Here is a 20,027-nt window from a genome sequence, read left to right as displayed (position 1 = left end):
TCAGCCTCCTTATGATTTCAGCCGCCTTTTCACTGGCACTTTTGGAAAGCAGTGGTCGATCCTCGAGTGCTATCTTGAACAGGCCGGGATCATACATGCTAGTCCTCCAACCCACTGAGCCAGTTCTTGTGTGTGGTACTCTATTTGTATTTGGCTTACATGATACCTCCCAGTATATGGCACAGTGGTCGCTAGCGGTGTAAGTATCCGAGATCTCCCAACTGTTATTTCCTCTTGCCAGTGTACTGCTGACGAAAGTGAGATCCACAATTGAGCTCGCCTCGCCTCTTGTGAACGTGGGTTTATCGCCTGTATTAAGTAAGGCGACGTCCAACAGTGACATCGCTTCCAGAAGCTGGCAACCTCTAGTGTTAGTAGCTTTACTACCCCAGTCCACTGCCCAAGCGTTAAAATCTCCAGCTATAGCTACCGGGGAGTACATTCGGGCATCCTCCACTAATTTGGCCAGGAACCGGACGAACTCATCGTGTGTTAGGCTAGGTGGTGCATAGCAACTGTAGAAATGTACTCCATTAAATTTGGCTCTTACAAATCCAGAACAATTATTTTGATTACCCTGGAGAGGTTTAGTGCCACATGCCCAGATGACAGCTTTTCCTTCCTTATCGGTGATCCAGTTTAGGCCACTGATGTGCTTATAGGGTTCCGAAATTAGTACTATGTCTAATTTTAGCTCCCGTACAGTCTGCATGAGTAGGTCTTGGGCAACCTCACAATGATTAAGATTAATTTGTAGTACCTTGATCATTTTTGAGGCTGTCTTAACATCTGAAGTGCTTTTTTAAATACAGGGCAATGACCACATCCTGCAATGTGAGCACAGTCTTCGGAATTCCCAATGTCAACACAGAGGACACATCGGGCTTCCTTACCGCACTCTTTGGCTTTGTGGCCTATTTCCCCACATTTGATGCAGCTCTTCGATCTGTCATGTTTGTTGCTGCATTTGTTTGCAACGTGACCATAGTGCCAGCACCTGAAGCATTTTATAGGCCTTTGAGTAGCTCTTATTCTACAATTGACCCAACCTATCTTGATGTTTTGCCGCTCTGTTAAGGTTCTTGCCAGTTCTGCTGCTACTCTAACAGAAGCCGTAAGTGTTCCTCCGTATGCTTTGCGAAGGAACTTGACACAGTGTTCAGAAATTTGGCTTCCTCCGCCAGTTATTTTCTGTAGGGCTTCTACGATTTCAGGCACCGTCGTGGTTTCGTCTAGGTCCTTAATCTCTAATTCCTGTTCAGGTACTTTGCATACTACCGTAGCATCTTTTCCAAGAACTGTGGAAATGGTGTTTCTTATCTCCTGCGTTTTATCTTTTTGATTTTTCGCTAGGATAAGAAGCATATCGCCCGTAGCCGTCCTTCTAATTTTATCAACACATTTGCCTATATGATCCGCGGAAGCATCTTTTTTGACCCGCTTAAGGATCTCGGCGTACTGATCCTTCTGGCTTGGGCGAATGATAAGAGCACTCGGACGCGTTGCTACTTTCTTCTTGGGTTGCTTTTTCTTTTTTACCTCTTTCCACTCCGAGTGATCGTGTGGAAGTGGCGGCTTTGGCTTCAGCTCTGGCCTTACCGTAACTGCTAAGTCCGTTGTATTAGCTTTTCGCAGTTTCGGTGCCTGGCTGATCTCCAAGGGTGAAGAGCGTTCCGTCCTTTTGACTTTTCGCGTTTTTCGGCTCTTCGGTGTTGCCGATTTGCTTTCTTCTTCGGTTTCTTTTACAGTCGTGTCCGAATACAATCTGTAAAGAGACGGTGACGTTTGCACTTCTCCTACAGATGTGGTGGCGTTTGATTTTCCGACGCTTCCGATTTCCCTGGTGATCTTTGCAAACGATGTACCTAGCGCGGCCACATGTTTGCGGATCTCTCCATGAACGTTTAATTTGCCCTTTATGTACTCCGCCAGGGCAGTGATTGTATTTTCGTGGAGCTGTAATGCCTTCTTCAGCTCCATATTACTTTCATTTTCGTTTGTTTTTTTTATTAATTTATCCATGCTGTTCCCACGAGAACCTAGGGAAATATACAGTCCGCTTCGGCAGAGCCCCGGTTACCGAAGTAAGGCCACTTAAGTACGCCTGAGGTGGGACCTGGTACCCTCAGGGGAGCGCTTGCGACGACCATTCCCTGTCGCCTTCCAGTCCTGGGCACGCTAGACCACTGACATCGGGTTGTGTTTTGTCCGCGAGGGCTATTTTATTTCACCCCTACCCTGTTTCGCAAATTGCGACTCTCGGGCTTTCCCCTATCCGCAACCTTGGGGACGCGCCACGTAGCAGTACACCTCAGCCCGTGGATGTTATGTTATATACGTGTGTATGTATGTTTAAGTATGTATGTCTATGTATGTTTATGTATGTTTATGTTCGTTTGTTTGTAAATATGTATTTTTTGTACACGTAAACTACCCATTATTAGTACTTTTACCTTTTCCATACTATGGTTGTCTGTAAGAGATTGCCTTGTGTGATAAGACCGCCCATTGTATTTTTTTTGTATATTATTGTAAAACTTATTAAATGTATCTTAACGTGTACAATAAAGAATATTAAATAAAATAAATAATCAGAACAAGCCCAGAACTCTTTCTTTAGGCCTAGGTCACTTCTGTGCAATAAAAAGCTGAACATCGAGCTAGGAATGCGACTAGCACGATGTTACCTTTTTGCTGTTCTATTGTGGGGCGGTAATGCTTTGACAATTACAGAATCGACGAGCAACAACATTCAAGTCTTCAAAACGTGGATATATAGGAGAATGCTGATAAAATCTTGGAAAGATAAAGTTAATAATAAAACTGTGTTAAGGAGTGTGAGGAAAAAATGAGCAGTGCTATTTATATAAAAATAACTATAATGTTGATATATCTGAACTACATGATTTGAAATTCAAAATAGGGGAAAATGCAACCTATTGTACAGTGTAAGATTTACGTACAGCTAAGTGTTGGTAAAAGATGAATACTCTGGTTGAAAAACTTACTACAGTGGTTTGCAAAGAGCATCCGTTCGATTTTCAGAGAAGCGATGGCAAAAATTAAGATTGTTCTAAATGTCACCGACCTTCATAAGATAGCAGTTTAAGAAAATGTTTTTTTCAGGATTTGATGTACACTGATATCGTATTGTCTTTTTTAATTTTTTTACGTAGCTCAAGGGTTACTAGGAAACCTTCATCACATGCATCAGTTTCGGCCTATATCTATTTCAGTATCCCATACATATATATATTGTAAAGCATTGTTATAAGGACCTATAAGTTTTGATGCTTCACAATAATAAATAATGTAACAACCTAAGTATAGGTTCTGAGAGAGTATCATTGAGTTCCTTTACTGTAAGGTAACCAAGGGTAAGAGTCAGAGTAATCTTCAGTAAAAATAAATATATTTAAAAAACTTTTAAGTTAAACGGTTTTTTGATACCCATATTGTGGTGGTTGTGGGAAAATATGTACCTAGTCCGCCATATTGGAACGGCGTCCATCTTGAATTTTATATTTTGACATAATCATCGTGTTTTACTAGTGTAGCCCTTTCATTTGATACTCATATTTAGGGGGTTAAGGAAAAATACGAAATCCGCCATTTAGTATCGCGGCCATCTTAGATTAATAATGTTATTGATTTTATGATATTGTATTGTCATCTAAATTAAATGTCTGTACCAAATTTCAGATCAATCTGACAACGCGAAGTTGCTTAAATTTCAATTTCTAATTTTGATCCAAATAAATTCCGTACGTGTCGAACTAAATAAAACCATTTAAATACAGAATAAGAAGATATTTAGTCGCTAATATTGTTTTAATATATAATATAGAACATCTAAAGACGCAACTTTTTTATCAATATAATCCTTCCTCTTGGTTTCACCATGTGTGTCGGATGCGTGTTTGGAAGATTCCTGGGTAAAAATTTAAAGGAGGTCTTCTAGCAATGCATTGTCGTTCGCCTTCAACGACCAGACTCCTAGTTGTAACTAATCATATTAAAATCAACATACCAATGTTTCTTTAGCTGATTCCATATATAAACTGGTTATAATTAAAGAAGATTTTACAAACTAGTTCTAAGGCTAAAAACATTTTTTTACAAGCGCGACTAGCCAAACTAGACTAGACTAGACAGACTACACAAACATAACTAAAAGACGTCCACTGCAAAGTATAGGCATTCCCTACATATATATATATATATACATGTATATGTATATATATATATATATATACACACATTTATATGGCACCTGTTTTAGTAGCTTTTTGTTCCCTCTATCATGTTTTCGGGAGAGGCGTTACATATTCGGGTAAAGAATTTTTTTTAAATCACAGGTAAATTTTGGTATTACATTGATTCATTTTTATTTTAATTTTAAAATTCTTTCTTACTATACATACTATATCACTCAATTTACCTACCTTATTAAAAACTGCGTTATACTAACATTTAAAATGAATTTTTAATATAATGTAACTTACGGATGGATTTCTCTAACTACTTTGTTAAGAATGAAAGATAAGTATGGATAAAAGTAAGAATGCGAATAACATTTCAAAAAAAGATATAGGAGAGTTAATTCAATTTGAATTTCTATAAGAATAGACATCCTTCTCGCATACCTTTAAGATGACAGTATAAAAAAGTATTTTCGTAAATAGATCCAAACACTACCATTAAAAACTATCGTTCAATCTAACTTATTCAACTGTTATGTTGTGAGACGATAGACTATCACTGCAATTCCTAAGCTTTCCCTAATTATCGCCACGAAGATCGGTTTTGATCTGCCAGCATTCAGCCACTTCTTACTTTAGTACATACTTCTTATGACATTACTAAGAAAAATATTTACGTAAATTTAAAATGTCTAAAAATTAAAACATTGCTATTGATATAAATAAAATAGTGTTAATAATAAAAATAATAATTTTATTTTAATTCTAATAACATTTAAACTTACAATGCAATCTTAATACTAAATTAAATAATATAATATCAACATACACGTCTAAAGACATGTAAGGATTATATTACATTTTTATTATCGATGGACTTTAATATCTATAAATTTGTTATACTCAAGGACACCGCATTGAATTAACAAGGTTGTAGTTATTTATAATGTTTAAACTGTTTTTGATAGAATAATAATTTAGAAAACTTAAACAATTGCAATTGTTTCTCTCATGTATCTGATGATCAAATTATTTAAAGAAAGTGACAGCGAGAGCTGCAATCATAAGTGCGAAAGAGACGGTGATGGAGCCCGCGGAGTTGTTATGTCTTCTGATAACAGTTAAGAGTTCCACAGCTTGGTTGTTACCCCATTCAAGGTTTGAGATACTTGATGAGACGACGCTAACTCCCGGTGAGAAGGAATCACCCAGGGCTATCTGGTTTCGATACAGCCAGGTTTGGAACTGCAAGATAATACACAATACCGTTTAATAATAATAATAAAGCCCTTTATTCCGAAATTAGTATTTACAAAATAATCTATTGCTACACATTTTAAAACTAAATTTATTTTTAAAGTATGTCTCTGTGTGCTTGTTGGCATAGGCCTCCTCCAAAAACTTCCATTGCCTTCTGTCGTTTGCAACCCTTCTCCATTTTACACCCGCAGTCAGTTTTAAATCATCTTCCAATCTTATTTTTTATCTTCCTCGATTTTTTTTCCGTCTCTCGGGTACCATTCTGTTATGGCCTTGCTCCATTTCCCATTCTTGTCACGAATCATGTGACCGGTCCATCGCCACTTTTGCTGGTCTATTCTTTTTAATATATCCGTCAGTTTAGTTTTCGATCTTACAATGGTATTTCTGATTCGATCTTGTTTTCGTATGCCTGTCGTACTTTGCTCCACTGGTCTTTGACATATGGCTAGTTTCTTTGACATAATACCGTTATCGAAATGTAAATAATTTGATAAAACGCTCTTTTGTCGACTGTTTTTGTAGTCCTCGAGTCTAGGAACAGTCTTTTTCCAATAAGGCTATCAGAATCAGGTTTTTTTTCTCCTCAATCGTTTCAAAACGACGCCCTAGCTTTGGCCTTTTGAGTTTGCTGATTAGCCAGAAGTTGCACTGAGTCAAATCAGTCGAGTTTTTGGCGCATTTTCTTAAAAAAGTAAGAGATTTGACGTCAATCGAGACTTGACGGGTTTAATTAAAATGAAACATTTGACAAAGACTTGTGTAACTAGAAGATAATAAAACATTTTGACAAATAGAAGCCAGGCAAATATTATAAACAGTCATACTACTAGGAAAAAAAATTACCTATCTTCTTAATGTCATAGTATATTAAAAAAAAATCCATGCAAAAACTAAAAGATAATGATAATACAGGCATGAGGTTTACATGATAATGCTTTTTCACAAAGTCAAAAAAAACTCTATAATCTTTGATAATTTAAAGCAAGATTTCATTTGCAGAAGCAAGTTGATTTTAAAATCATCGCTTTGAACGCGTTGTTCTATTAATTACATGGCGTAATTAAAACGTATTTTTAAATACCGATGTAATTCTTACTTACTTTTTTAAGACGGATATCTATGTACTTGTAAAAATTATCCTATCCAATACAATATACAATAAGATGACGATATAACACAAAAATCATAGAATATTCGTCACGTCGAAGGCGCATGGTAAAACTTTGAAGTCCACTTATGTCCTCAAATTTCCAAACTATATGGTTACAGAATGAGGATAGTATACCTACGCGAGAACTGGGATCTATTTAGAAGCATAACAATGTAAATACAAACTTCTTACCTCGGAGATATGTAGAAATTCTCTCATGAATGTGGACAGAGCGTTAATGACAATTGTTAGTCTCGCCGAACCGCCATAACTGAAACAAAAACAATTATATTCTGGTGTTTTCTAATGTTTAGAACCTACTATTCTCCTAATATATAATATATAGGAAATAGCAAAGGGTAAACACTATATTGTTTTAAAAATAAAACTCTTCTTAATTTATTTTTAGTTCGGTAACATCAACTTGTACCTGTTTTCACGAGGAGATCAAATTAGCATTGCATTCTAATTGGTTTCTGACGAGAGCATTGTACAATGGTCTCAAATTCGCAATTTTCTTAAATTGGTTTGTCATACAGGGATATTTTTTAAATTTAAGTTTGCAAAATTTTCATCACTAGTTTTTGACGAACATTTAGATTTATGACTTACACAATAGCATTATACCTTTTACTACATTTACTTTAATTAGAAAACAATTACTTACTTGTCGCGTATACTATTGAAGTTGTTATAAAGGAAGTTCATGACAGTTTGGAAGTTCTCCCTGTTGCCTTGCAAAGCGAACTGGAAGGCACTGGTGCGGTCGTGAATGCGTATTCTGTCGTTGTACAACGATTGCTGCAAGTAGCTGTGAAACAGAATCGCATATTATATACGAATAGTCGTTATATACTATAAAATTAAATTTATTACAGTAGTTTTGTAGTGAATAGAAGCCCTCATTTGAAGATTTTACTTTCTTTATATTAATCTAAACATAAAAACAACATTACATAACATTATAGACATAGATCGCGGGAGCCTTTAGATGCGAGTAGCGCAAGATAGGTCGCGAAGCGAATTTCAGGAGAGTCCTTGCAGTGAATGTCTATCGGCTGAATTGATTGAATTTACTAACGGCTGATATAAATATATATATATATATATATATATATATATATATATATATATATATATATATATATATATATATATATATTTTTAATCCTCTACGGTTTAAGAATACAATCTCATGTAATGTCTCTCTTATATCTCTAATGTTTGAATTATCATGTATTAAATTAAGAAAGGTTGTTGGAGGATACTAGATACAGGCTACTTCCAACCGGTTCTATTTGAAATCTACGCGGGAGTCCAGCGGTTGACGTCTTATGGCTGAAATATTGATGATGACATTTGAGAAGTTTAAAATACTAAAACTAAAAAAAAAAACCTAATTAACTGATATTAAATTGATAAGAAATAAAGCTGGATACAGGGTGCTTCCAACCGCTGTTATTGTAAATATATGAGTAAGTCAGTGCATGTTTTACGACTGAAATGACAACGATGATGGTAAAATGTTGAAATATCCGTATGTGAAATACGTAAAAAAAACATAGCATAAATTGTAACCCAAATAGATAAACATGTTATAGACGGTATTAATACAATTGGATATTCTCAAAGATAATTACTGCTCAATAGAAGCGCGATCTCTGGTACAGGCCAGTGTGCGAAGCATTACCACCATATCGGCAGCGTTCTCCGACGTATTGTATTTATTGAATAAGAAATTGTAGTCCGATGCATCTCCTGATCGAAGACCAGAACAGTACACGTAGCGGCGAGCATTCACTGGCACTCTTAAAGAAAAAAAAAAACAAAATATAAAAGCAGAAACAACGCAAATCGATAACGAAATTAAAAAGAAAAAATTAAAACTTTTACAGACATTATTTAAACTGTCAAGGACAAAAAACTTGCATGCAAGTCATCTAATTATAATCCCTTCAAATCTTATTAAAAATTAGCACTTTCTACACAAAAATTGTAGCCGTAAATAAACAAAAATGTACCATAAATATAGATAATAAATTATGTTATAAACAATATAAGAACTAACGTAATTTTTTGTTTTAGATAAATTCGTACATTTATATAATTGCGATGACGAAATTCCTACCATAGTTTTGGTATACAGTTATATCTATGTTGGTCGTTAGCAATTCATTAAACACTGTAAAGAAAACTGATATAATATTTTAGATGTAGTTAAATACGAATATAAGCTACTCACAGATTGCTCTCGTTCGTTCGGAAAGCGCGCCAGCGGGCCACGCTGTGTTCTATGCATCCTACATGACCCAAGTTGCATGCGTAATTCAGAATTTGCATCCTGTTCAAGATGGTGGACACAGAGTCCGTAGAGCGCTCCTCGTATCCCAAATGTTGGATGGCAGACTCCATCAGGCTCAGCAAATATGTCTACATTTATAAGTACACAGTTCAGAAGGTTGGCGATCAAGTAAATATAATAGATAATAAAACATCAAAATAGATAATGAATGCATGTAAATATATATATATATATATATATATATATATATATATATATATATATATATATATATATACTAGCTGATCCCGCAAACGTTATTTTGCAAAAAAAATTAAAGTTTTTAATTAACAAATGTAAGATAAGAGTTGATCGTAGAGGGGTGAAAATTTAGGTTTGTATGTATTTTTGTATGCTGTATCATAATAAAATAAAAACCAAAAAAATTGTCTAAAAAATTAAAAATAAAATTTAGGGGTGGACCACCCTTATCACTTAGGGGTGTGGGAAATAGATAGTAGCCGATTCTCAGACATCAGCCGTTTCGGAGGAGTTCAAGTTCGAACACCGTGACACGAGAATTTTACATATATATATATACATATATATATATATATATATATATATCTATTTCAATTTAATATTCTTTATTGTACATGCTAGGATAAATAAATAACGGGTATTTAACGTGTACAAAACATACATACATATGTACTTACAATAAATAAGGTATAGTACATAAAAACTTGGAGCATACAGCTTATTTATTTTATTATTATTATAATAAAAGTTTAATGATATAAATTTTAAATTGATTCCATGTGGAAATAGATGATACCAGACAATTTAATCATTGTAAATGAAATTTTCGAAAGGGCTATGTTTGGGATTTCTTTACGAGATAAAACCGAAATGATGTGTTTTGTAGACAAAAGAAAGAAAGAAATATCTTTGCACACTGATATGTTGAAGTGCCAGTGATCACATAGGGCACTGGATCGATGACCACACGATCTTTATGGTCCTGGAGTAGAGACCACGAATTTCAAAGAACACCTTGTTAAGTGGTTGCGAGAAAATTAAAATAGCTTTGTATAAAAAAACAATTAGTCCAATTGTTGACTAATAAAACCGAATTAAAATGTTAGTTATCACAGTTAATTTATATTAATTAACTTTAAAACTGTAATAGTTAATTCATTAAAATTGAACAGTGGTTCCTAATTTTAATAGCAATAAAATTTTCTTATATCGATAGGACAGATCGACCTTTTGCAAAAAAAAAAAAAATTAAATCTTTTATACATACATCAAATTCCTTTTGAGCCGCGGGCAAATGTTCCAATCGTGCCCTGATCCAGTCCAGCTGTCCAATAGCGCCGGCCCATACGTAATAATCAGTTTCATCCCTCAAGAATGAGAGAACATCGAAAGCGCGGTTGATACTGATCACACCAGCTCGGATAAAGAACAGGACGTCATTCACGATCTGACAGAAGTAGATAAAGAAAAGACATCAGTCATTTATTAGACCATGGGAAATAAAATTATACTAGATGATCTAAATTTAATAATACATAGGATATAGTTCACTGCAACAAAGCAATCACACGTTCGTCTAAACTATCAATAGATTGCATAAGTTTTATAGTTCGTTGTGGAAATTTCTGCTTTTGAATGAATCACTGGGACATTTTTTAGTACCCCATAAAAGAATGTTAAAAAAAATCATGTTTGTTGAATGATATAGCAAATTTATGACAGATAATTATTATTTGTGTTCATTAGAAGTTATGACAGATTTCGTATAAATTTATGACAGATAATTATTATTTGTGTTCATTAGAAGTCAAAATAGAAATATATTTAAATCAGTTTAGCTCTTTATTCCAATTTTCTTTTTTTTAAATAACAAGAAACAATCTATTATATTATTCAAAATGTTTTACAGTCAATACGAATTGAATATTTAATGACATACCTGAGCTCTGTTCATTTTGTGAACATTGGTTCGGCTTCTTTGCAAGTAGGAGGCGATCATTTCCCAGTTATGGTCATCATAATTCACCCGGTATAGACCTTTAATAGTCAAAAATAGCGTCAGTATATGTAAATAATAAAATTTTAAATTTATGATTATATGTCTGATTTTTATTTATCAAGTTATAATATTAATAATTACACTAGTAATATCAAAATTAAGAATAATAATTCTTCCTTTAAAACACTCTTTTGAAAATGTGACGATTTCCTGACTCACTAAATACGATGAAGCGTTCATTCGAATGAAGGAAGTTTCGGAAAGTAATAAAATAAATGAAGTTGGATTTGTGAGAAAAACGGTAGAAGAAAAAGATATTATATTGGACGATATTATGGTTTGAGTCAAGGAATTGCATGAAGTCAAGAAGGAAGGCGAAGTGTTAGATATAAGTAAGGAATCGTGAGTAATTAGAGTCAGCAAATTTCTATGCACGCGCTTGGCCATCGTTAAAGTTCTGAACAGAGATTTGATCATATTTAAGAAGCTTACAGTTGCCGAGAAGACGGTCTAAAATACGTCACAATTTATAATATATCACACACTGTTATACCTATTCGTGTCAATAAAACCTCTTTCGATTTATCAAAATACTCACCAGATTGTGCAATATTCAAAATGACCCAATGATGGCCTGCTGGCTTTTGAATGCTTCCAGTTCGCTCGGAAAGAATATAAGTGGGTCTTGTGTTATTAAAGTTTATGTTACCGCTATGAGTCCACGAGATAGGTATTTGCCATATGGAAGGCTGCGGTGTGCCGGTTAGTTGGAATCTTTCCTGTAATCAAAAAGACGATATATACGATGTAATGTCGCTAATGGACAATACATTAGCGGTGTAAATATGTTTGAAATAATTTGTCGTTTCATCACCATCATCATCATCATCGTCATCAACAACATCATCAACAACATCATCATCACTGACATCCACTGCGGTATGTAGGTCTTCAACAACGACTTCTAATAGGACCAGTAGGAAGCGGTTTGCATCTAGAGTCTTGCGTAGACTTGACACTGTCATTTCCATTTTGTACCTTGCCGTTCCGTTGACTTTATTCCAGAACTTTAAAGCTCCCCCAGTCATCGCCTCTGCCTGCCATATAGCCTCCCTTTGTCACTTAAACTTGTCAATTTACTAAGCTGAACTAGATTAGTTTATACATTATTTATAGCAAAAGGCAGTCACGGTATATTTATCATGGCGCCTCTGCTTGCAACCAAACAGTGATTATTATTATGCTACAACTTGAAGGCTCAGTTTCTATAATCTAAGAGCTGAACAGCTAAATCATACTAAATAATTTTTGAGTGATAATAAGTTCGGAAACATAATGTTCTTCCAGCATCAGAGCAATGAATTTCATTTTGAGGTTTATCATAAAAGGTGAGGTCACTTTTAAAATGAGCTCTTTTGCAATTCTTTATATGTTATTTATAAGTATTGGTGATTAAAAGTGAACAACGATATTTATAAGTAAAATTATAATTCCAGAAATATTACCTGTGTTAATGAAATAAGACCGCTGGTCATATTAACATAAACATTAACAACAGGGGCGCCGGGGTTTTGCACCCAACTGTCAAACACTTGAGCGATGTCCACGTTAGGGAAATCTCTGGCGAACGTCGGATCTTGGGATACAGCTGATCTAAAGGCAGCGTACATATCTTCCGGATATCCAATGCCATAAGCACTGAAAGTAAATAACACAGTTATGTTAAAGATGAAAAATTAATTTTCTATTATGTTGTACTTTTTATTTTCATGACTAATGTGGTTTAAGTAAGAGCTAATTACAAGTCCTCAGTCATATGATATCACTAATACGCACAAACTAGTTTATGTGCGGTATTTTTTGTGTGATTTTTTTGTGCGTTATATGAAAGTTTGAATTACATTGCAACATAATTGACGAAGTTATTAAAAAAAGTATCGATAGATATCATTTTATGTATCTTGCTACCAAAAAATTCCGTGACTAGTGAAACAAAAGTTGTCGCAAAAGCAGTTACCGTCTACATGGTAAGTGAAAGAAAGCAAGTCTAAATGAGTGAGAGGTAGTATCTTCAACAGATGAAAACGATTTTGAACCGATATTCTAAAAAAATGTTCGCGTATTGCTTGACTTTCAGGATAGTGATTAATACGTCGTAGCTATTTCTATTTACATATCTTAAAAAATTTCTTTGAAAAAAAAATTTAAAAAATATGATTTAAGATTTTTATCATTTATTCATGGTGATACTGATGTTTTATCTAATTATTAATTATTTGACCACATTTGTAATTTTTAACTAAATGATTTTACGATTATCCAAACATGAAAAAGTACGTACTTATCTTTCAAGTAAATTCTCATGGCATTCCTGAAAGTATTGAATCCAACAAAATGTTCTAACATCCTCAATACGGATGCTCCTTTAGCGTAGCTTGTTGTACTGAAGTGAGAGCTGATAGAGGGGTTGTTTACAACCGTAGTCAAGTTCATAGGAGTGGCGGATTCTCCGGCATCCCATGTTAGAGCACTGTGAACGTAGTCAACGACGAATTGGTCATCTAACTCTAAGCTTGGGTCGGCCTAAAAAAGTAAAAAGAAAGATTAGTAAATCTGGTCTCGATTGTTGTTTTACAATATTTCCATCTTCAGCCGGGGGGCTTAATTGAATTTGATGCGTTTGCAGCTGATAGCCGATTTAGGCTTTGTACAGCTTTATCGAAATTGAGTCCGTGAAAACAGGAGATCAGCTGACTAAAAATTTACGCGGAGTGATCGTACCCCAGTTACAACGAAGACGCACGCACGACGTGGAACTATACCTGTGTAGGTGTATAGTGTAGTGAATGAGGTGTAGCGTAAGTTATTCAAAGCGAGGACTACTCGACGTTCGGAAGCTACATGAGCCTCTCCCGACCACCCTTGCTAGAACGCAGGATAGGCAGGAGCGACTTCTTCGTCATTTTCGGTGCATCATGCCCGACGGCCCCGATTGGAGGCGCATGTCCTGACGTCGAAACGGGGGGTTTAATGTGATCAAGGACTGGCATGCGTACCGTAGGATGAACAAGATGAACAGGTGACTTAGATAAAGTAATCAGATGATGTTTGATATAGTTTTCTTCCAACCGGTCCTATTGAAAATTAATGGCCAAGGCCTATGTCATATATCAGTGGATCTCCTGCGGCTAAGAATAATAATACCATCAGACTAAAAACAGTCTAATGAATTTTGTAATACCGGATCAAAAATTTATTTTACTAATAAGAAATTTATATAAAATAACAAAGTTCTAGAAAAGTTAAAAAAGTCACTAGTTTTTAGGGAGCGGCAACTCGCTCCCTAACCGCGAACACCCTGGTCGTACTGACGTTGTATTCGGATCCCTCCCATGCTCGTCCGTGCTCCATGCTGCCGTCTCAATCCACATACAACACAAACACTATTCAGCTCTACTCGGGTAGAGCGCTTTACTATGTGCGAAAGTATTCATGCAACTGGTATGCACTCATCTAACTTTGTTTATTTTCAAGTTTTTAAGTTCACAGACCCTTCCACTCCGTTGAAGCTGTAGAAGCCGCCGTGCTTACGGCAACAACATCAACCGAGAATAAGTAAGTCAAAAAAATCATAATTTTACAATACTCGAGAAAATAATAATATGACAAAATATTTGAACATCTCTTACGTAGTGTGCGGCGAAATATTCGAAGAAACTGGCAAAAGATTCATTAAGCCACAAGTTGCTCCACCAAAAACAAGTTACCAAGTTACCGAACCACTTGTGAGCAAGTTCATGAGCCATGATCGTCGCGATGGTGTTTTGGTTCATCAAATTTGTGTGCGCGGAATCGTAGAGTAGATACGCTTCCCTGTAACATTGAAATTGTTAGTGTCAGGCAAATTTAAATTAAACAAATCTATTTTGATTCTAAAACTTTTACCTGTAGTTAACCATTCCCCAATTTTCCATCGCGCCAGATGGGAAATCAGGTAGAGCAATGTGGTCGTTTTTCATCGGTTGACCTTGACCCATATCATAGTATGCAATATCAAAATATGCGTCCATTTCGTTTGTTATTTTCATACCAATATCAGCGGCGTAGTCATGTTGATTGATTGGTCCTTGTCTAGAGATAATTTGGAACGGCTTGTTTGGGGTCGCCGAAGAGTTTGTAGCGACGAAGTCACTGACGTGGAAAGCTATTAAATATGCTGATACGATTGGAGTTGGCAAAAACGTCTCTCGTATCCGATTTGCGGAAACTCTGTGGAGCAATATTTTTTTAAGTGAATTTCACTTTAGAAAAACTCTCAGACAGTATAAAAGTTAAACTGCTTGTATACGATTTTTTATATCAGTAATGTCTGTAGTTCTTTTTGTAACTTTTTTGTTTATAACCTAGACAGCTAGTTTTTTAGATTAGATTTACACTAAGGTGTAATGCATCCGTCTCATGATAAGATTTCTTATATATCTCATATTTTAAAATAGTGATAGTAATGAGAACTTAATACAGTCCAATATCTTCATCACAATTTACATCGATGTACTTGTATATCTCTGGCTTCTATTTTTTGTATCAATGGTCTTTATTAAAAGAAATAGTTAAATTTTCTACTAACACTTGTGTGTTGGCGATAGCCATGTTAGAGAAAGAGGGACTGAGATTGCTGTCCCGTGTGATGGAAATAGTAAATCGTGACTTGAACTGCGGCTCGTCAAAACACGGGAAAGCTTTCCGGGCGTGGAATGGCTGGAACTGCGTGGTTGCGTATTGTCTGTAAAAAAATATATATTTATATTGATTTACAGCTATAAAGTTGATCTTTGCCCTAATTTTAAAAAAAGAAATTTTTAAGATTAAATTAACAATCAAAATTAAAAACTTATGAAACCTGTGTTCAGTACGGTACCTTAAAGTTCCGAAGAACCGAAAAGCGAGTAATAATAAAATAAAATAATATTTCATAGTGTTTACCTTTTCTCATTACCGAAATAATAATAGCCTTTGTAAAAACCACGATCCAATGGGTTTTCATTAATACGTCCCAAATAACTGACGATTATTGTATATCGTCCGGGTAGGATCACATTGTTTAGATTGATTGTTAAGATTTCAAAGTAGGAGTTGATTTCGAAAGGATTTGAGACAAGTAGCGGCACTGGATTGTTGTTAGCGTCGAGCACATTCACTCCTTGGATCGCTACCACATTTTGGTGTAACACAATTTGAGTTAGATTTTCTCGAACCTAGAATACAAAATATATAATGTAATTACTAATTTCAGTGAAATTAAATGTATTTGGTGAATTGTTTTATCGATAATTGCATCGTTGTGTCATTACATGAAGTCTTTTCATTTGATAATTTAAAGTCACTTTGTTCATAACGAAATCTCTTTACTATTATCTATACAATTTTTTTTTATATTTGATTTATATTCCGAGACAATTGATATGTAAACTCAAAAACAGCGTACACCTATTACCTTCAAAACTGTGCGTATCCTAGATTATAATTCAAAATTTTGGAATCCATTACGTTTGTTCATAGTAACATGAATGCACAGACAGCGGCCCGCGGGCCGTATGCGGCCGGTCGAATACTGGTGGCCCGCCGACAGCAAAAATAATACTTTCGTACATTCGAAAAATATTAAATTCTATTCCAGAATAAAACCAAAAAAAAATGTTCGAGAAGTAATTTGAATCTCGCGCGCAATTTCAATTTAAATAAATTATTATCTATCCTATATTGTTTTTAATTACCTATACTTCTGGCGGCTGATGGCGGGCCGGCCATGATTTGCCCGAGTGGCCCCTAGTCTTAATAAGTCTGTGCAACTATGATGTATTATATCTATATATATCTATTGTCATTTAAAGCTCCCATGCATTAGAAAAGCAGTTAATTTTTTTTCATAAGTTGGTAGGACTTATTGCAAAAATTTGCCAAGAGTCTGTTTGTCAAAAGTTGAAATATGATTTGGCACACCCCAAATTATTTTGAAAGGATGTTTTGTGTCTTAAATACATCAAATCCCGATTGGTGCGAAAATCGCCCAATTTCTCGAAAAAAGCGTAAAAAAACTAGAAACATATCGCTACGCAACCACCATATATGCCTGATTTGGCTCCGTGTGACTTCTGGCTATTTTTCAAACAGTCAATGTGCCTACCGTGTCACGTCTGAGGAAGTAAAAACCGAATCGAAGAAGGTCTTGAAGGCTATACTGACACCGACAGTTTCGAGGAAAACGTTGGCAAAATTGAGTTTTCGTTGAAGGGGATGAAATTTATTTAGAAGAGCAAATAAAGAATTTACATCTCATTAACAAAGTTACATTACTTTTTGATCGCAGTAGATAGACACAGTATTAGTAACAATCAACATACGTAATTAAATTTTTTGGCAATATCATTAAAGAATTCGTTATTAGTAATAAATCTTGATGAGCTTTATTTTATCTGAACGATAACTTTAGTTTGACATTTATGACTAATAAAAAATGAGTAAATAACAATTATTACGCACTTGAAAAGAACTCAGTCATGATATTATCTGTACATTTTAGGAAAGTCAAATTGTTTTAAGAAACGATAAAGAAGGTTTAATTTATCAGTGACTTTATCGTATATGATATCGTTTTATAATCAATGCCCTACTCAGAATAGTAACGAACATTCATTGGTGTGAAATTTTATATTTCACAATAACTATGATTGTGTTATTTTGTACTAAGTGTACTTAATTAGAACTTGTGAATTTTTGTTCTTTCAGTTAATCCAAATCGCCCGCTTATGAGGTTACATTAATACATTTTTATAGTTGATTGTAATCAGTATCTTATTTCTAATATTATTAGGTGCAGTAAAATATAAAAATTACAATATTTACTGCTCTAATTATGTTTTAATTTCTTATTTAGAAATTGAATTATTTAAATACTTACATCAACCACAAGTTGAACAAGGCCATTAAATCTGGACTCAAAGAGATATACATCAAGATCGACAATTATATCTCTAGGCTGTACTGTATCTAACAGTCTATATTTAGGCTCATCTACATTCGTACTATATTCTAAATATTCAAAATTCGATCTAAATTCTAAGGGACCTGCATTTACAAATCCCAATAGAAATAAAAATAATGGCACCATCATTTTTAAACCTGTAATAAAAATAAATCAAACATTGGTCGATTAATTAAATGTCGTAAGTTATATAGACTTTATCATATGGAAAATTGGATTGCTTTGTCCAAATAAAGAAAACATTTTCATTCTTATAAACTTAACTCAATAAGTACGTGAAAATATTTCGTTGCAACTATATCAAAATAAAGTTATATAAGATATTTCGACTTAACAGTTTTTTTTTAAACTGACACAGTCTTTCCGTCTCACTAATCTATGCTTTATCAAGAAGCGTATATAAATCTATAATAGTCTGCATTATTTAAAGAATTTTGCATTAAAATTTATTGATTATTACATAATTTTCAATTTAATTAAATAAAAAAATATTCAGAAATGTACTTACCCATGGTGGCACCAAACATCGACTATTGTGATATATTTTTTATTACATATAAGAACTCCTAATTATCAGACATTATCTACATACCTACAACGATGTCACGACTGCGAAATTATCAACATGTCTATATCAAATTAGTACTTGATTATGTTAATGATTACTTAAATAGAAGAGTTATTGGAGTATGCCTATAGCACGATAATTGAAGCTCTGGCTTTAAGAGAATCAAGATAGGCAAACGTTTCAGATTTAGATTTCGCAAAACGAATAAGATACTTTTGTGTAATGACATTTCTGCTGCACTACCTACTTAAAAATAATAACACAGGGTCCTTTGATAAAACAACCAAAACTCACATAGTCAAGTAAAAAAAATTTGACTTTCTTTCTTCTTCGTTGTCTTCATCATTAGGAAAGATTGAACTCTCCCGGAAAAGCCCAAGAAGAGCTACTACCCTGTCATTCTGTGTTTTATTTCTCGTAAGGAGTAAAAAGAATTCTCATAAGCTATAATTGTCCTGACTATCTGGTGATTGGTCTGTATTTTCTATTCCTCCTATTTCTGTTATAAAAGTTTGTCGAGGTTCTTTGGTTGTTTTTATTAATATTAAAGATTGAGCTCGTTCGGGACAATCTTTTAGATGACAAGTTTCTACCATGACTCTCGTTTTTCTGCTTGTCGTAAACCATGTGAAATAAGGATTCTCGTATTCTATGACGATGTTTCGACCATCGGGTGATTGGATTTTTATCCCTTTCCTCTACTTATTTTAGTTTGCCCAGTTTGTCCGATTCTCATTATTCAATTAAAGATTGAGCTCGCTCTGGAAAGCCTTTGAAATGACCAGCTTTTGACCGTTACTATCTTGTGTTCTACTTGTCGTAGTACACGGGTAATAAGTATTTTTATAATATATAACGGTATCTAGACCACCGAGTGATTGGACTGTAGTTTCTCTTTGTAAATAAAGGCTTTTGTACATCAATATGCTATGCCCATTACAGCCTGTCACGGACTGAGCTGTGCTAGATAAACTATCTAGATGGAATAAGAAGTGGCGAGATCCGTAGACGAATAAAACTAAACGATGTGGCCCAGTAGATTGACAAGGTTAAGTGACAGTGCGCTGGCCACTTAGTACGTAGAACAGATAGCCGCTGAGGTCTATAGGTTATAGAGTAGAAATCAAGGTAGACAGATCAACTTGCATGAGTATTTTTGGTGGCCTCCATTTTTGGAAGCCCTTCGTACATTTGTGAGCTTAAAAAATTTCTATGTTCTTTTTTATTTGCTCACTCTTCTTTTATCTTTCACTCATTCTTCTGTTTTCCCTCACATTAACTCTAGTTTCTCTTCATTCCTTTACCTTTCATACATCGCCTCTTGTCCTTCACCAATCCTTCCAGACTGCTACTTTTCAAAATTTATTCTTGACTAATGTTAAGTTATGATAAACGTTTTGTCGGTAGAACCCACTATCGAAAAGTTTACTAAAAAGAAGACACGTCATCCTGCGATGAAAATACTGACTCACACTATCAC

General features: G+C 34.5%; 1 protein-coding gene across 1 annotated transcript; it reads right to left on the bottom strand.

Moving 5' to 3' along the window:
* Window positions 1-5,046: 5,046 nt before the first annotated feature.
* On the bottom strand, window positions 5,047-18,561 carry LOC137931586 (membrane alanyl aminopeptidase-like). The gene is made up of 16 exons (XM_068775028.1): window positions 18,488-18,561; window positions 17,896-18,116; window positions 15,921-16,192; window positions 15,565-15,720; window positions 14,883-15,206; window positions 14,627-14,810; window positions 13,279-13,520; window positions 12,443-12,635; window positions 11,536-11,716; window positions 10,878-10,975; window positions 10,206-10,385; window positions 8,858-9,045; window positions 8,256-8,423; window positions 7,283-7,426; window positions 6,808-6,886; window positions 5,047-5,447 (listed from the first exon to the last, which is right to left on the bottom strand). The coding sequence occupies exons 1-16, from the start codon at window positions 18,504-18,506 to the stop codon at window positions 5,232-5,234; spliced, it is 2,865 nt and encodes a 954-aa protein (XP_068631129.1). The 5' UTR covers window positions 18,507-18,561; the 3' UTR covers window positions 5,047-5,231.
* Between the last annotated feature and the right edge of the window lie 1,466 nt (window positions 18,562-20,027).

The sequence above is a fragment of the Battus philenor genome, unplaced genomic scaffold, assembly GCF_028537555.1.
Source record: "Battus philenor isolate CCGP_79_NKW_IND1 unplaced genomic scaffold, ilBatPhil1.0.hap1 SCAF_8, whole genome shotgun sequence".
Classification (NCBI taxonomy): domain Eukaryota; kingdom Metazoa; phylum Arthropoda; class Insecta; order Lepidoptera; family Papilionidae; genus Battus; species Battus philenor.
This window is presented reverse-complemented; position numbering and strand designations above follow the sequence as displayed.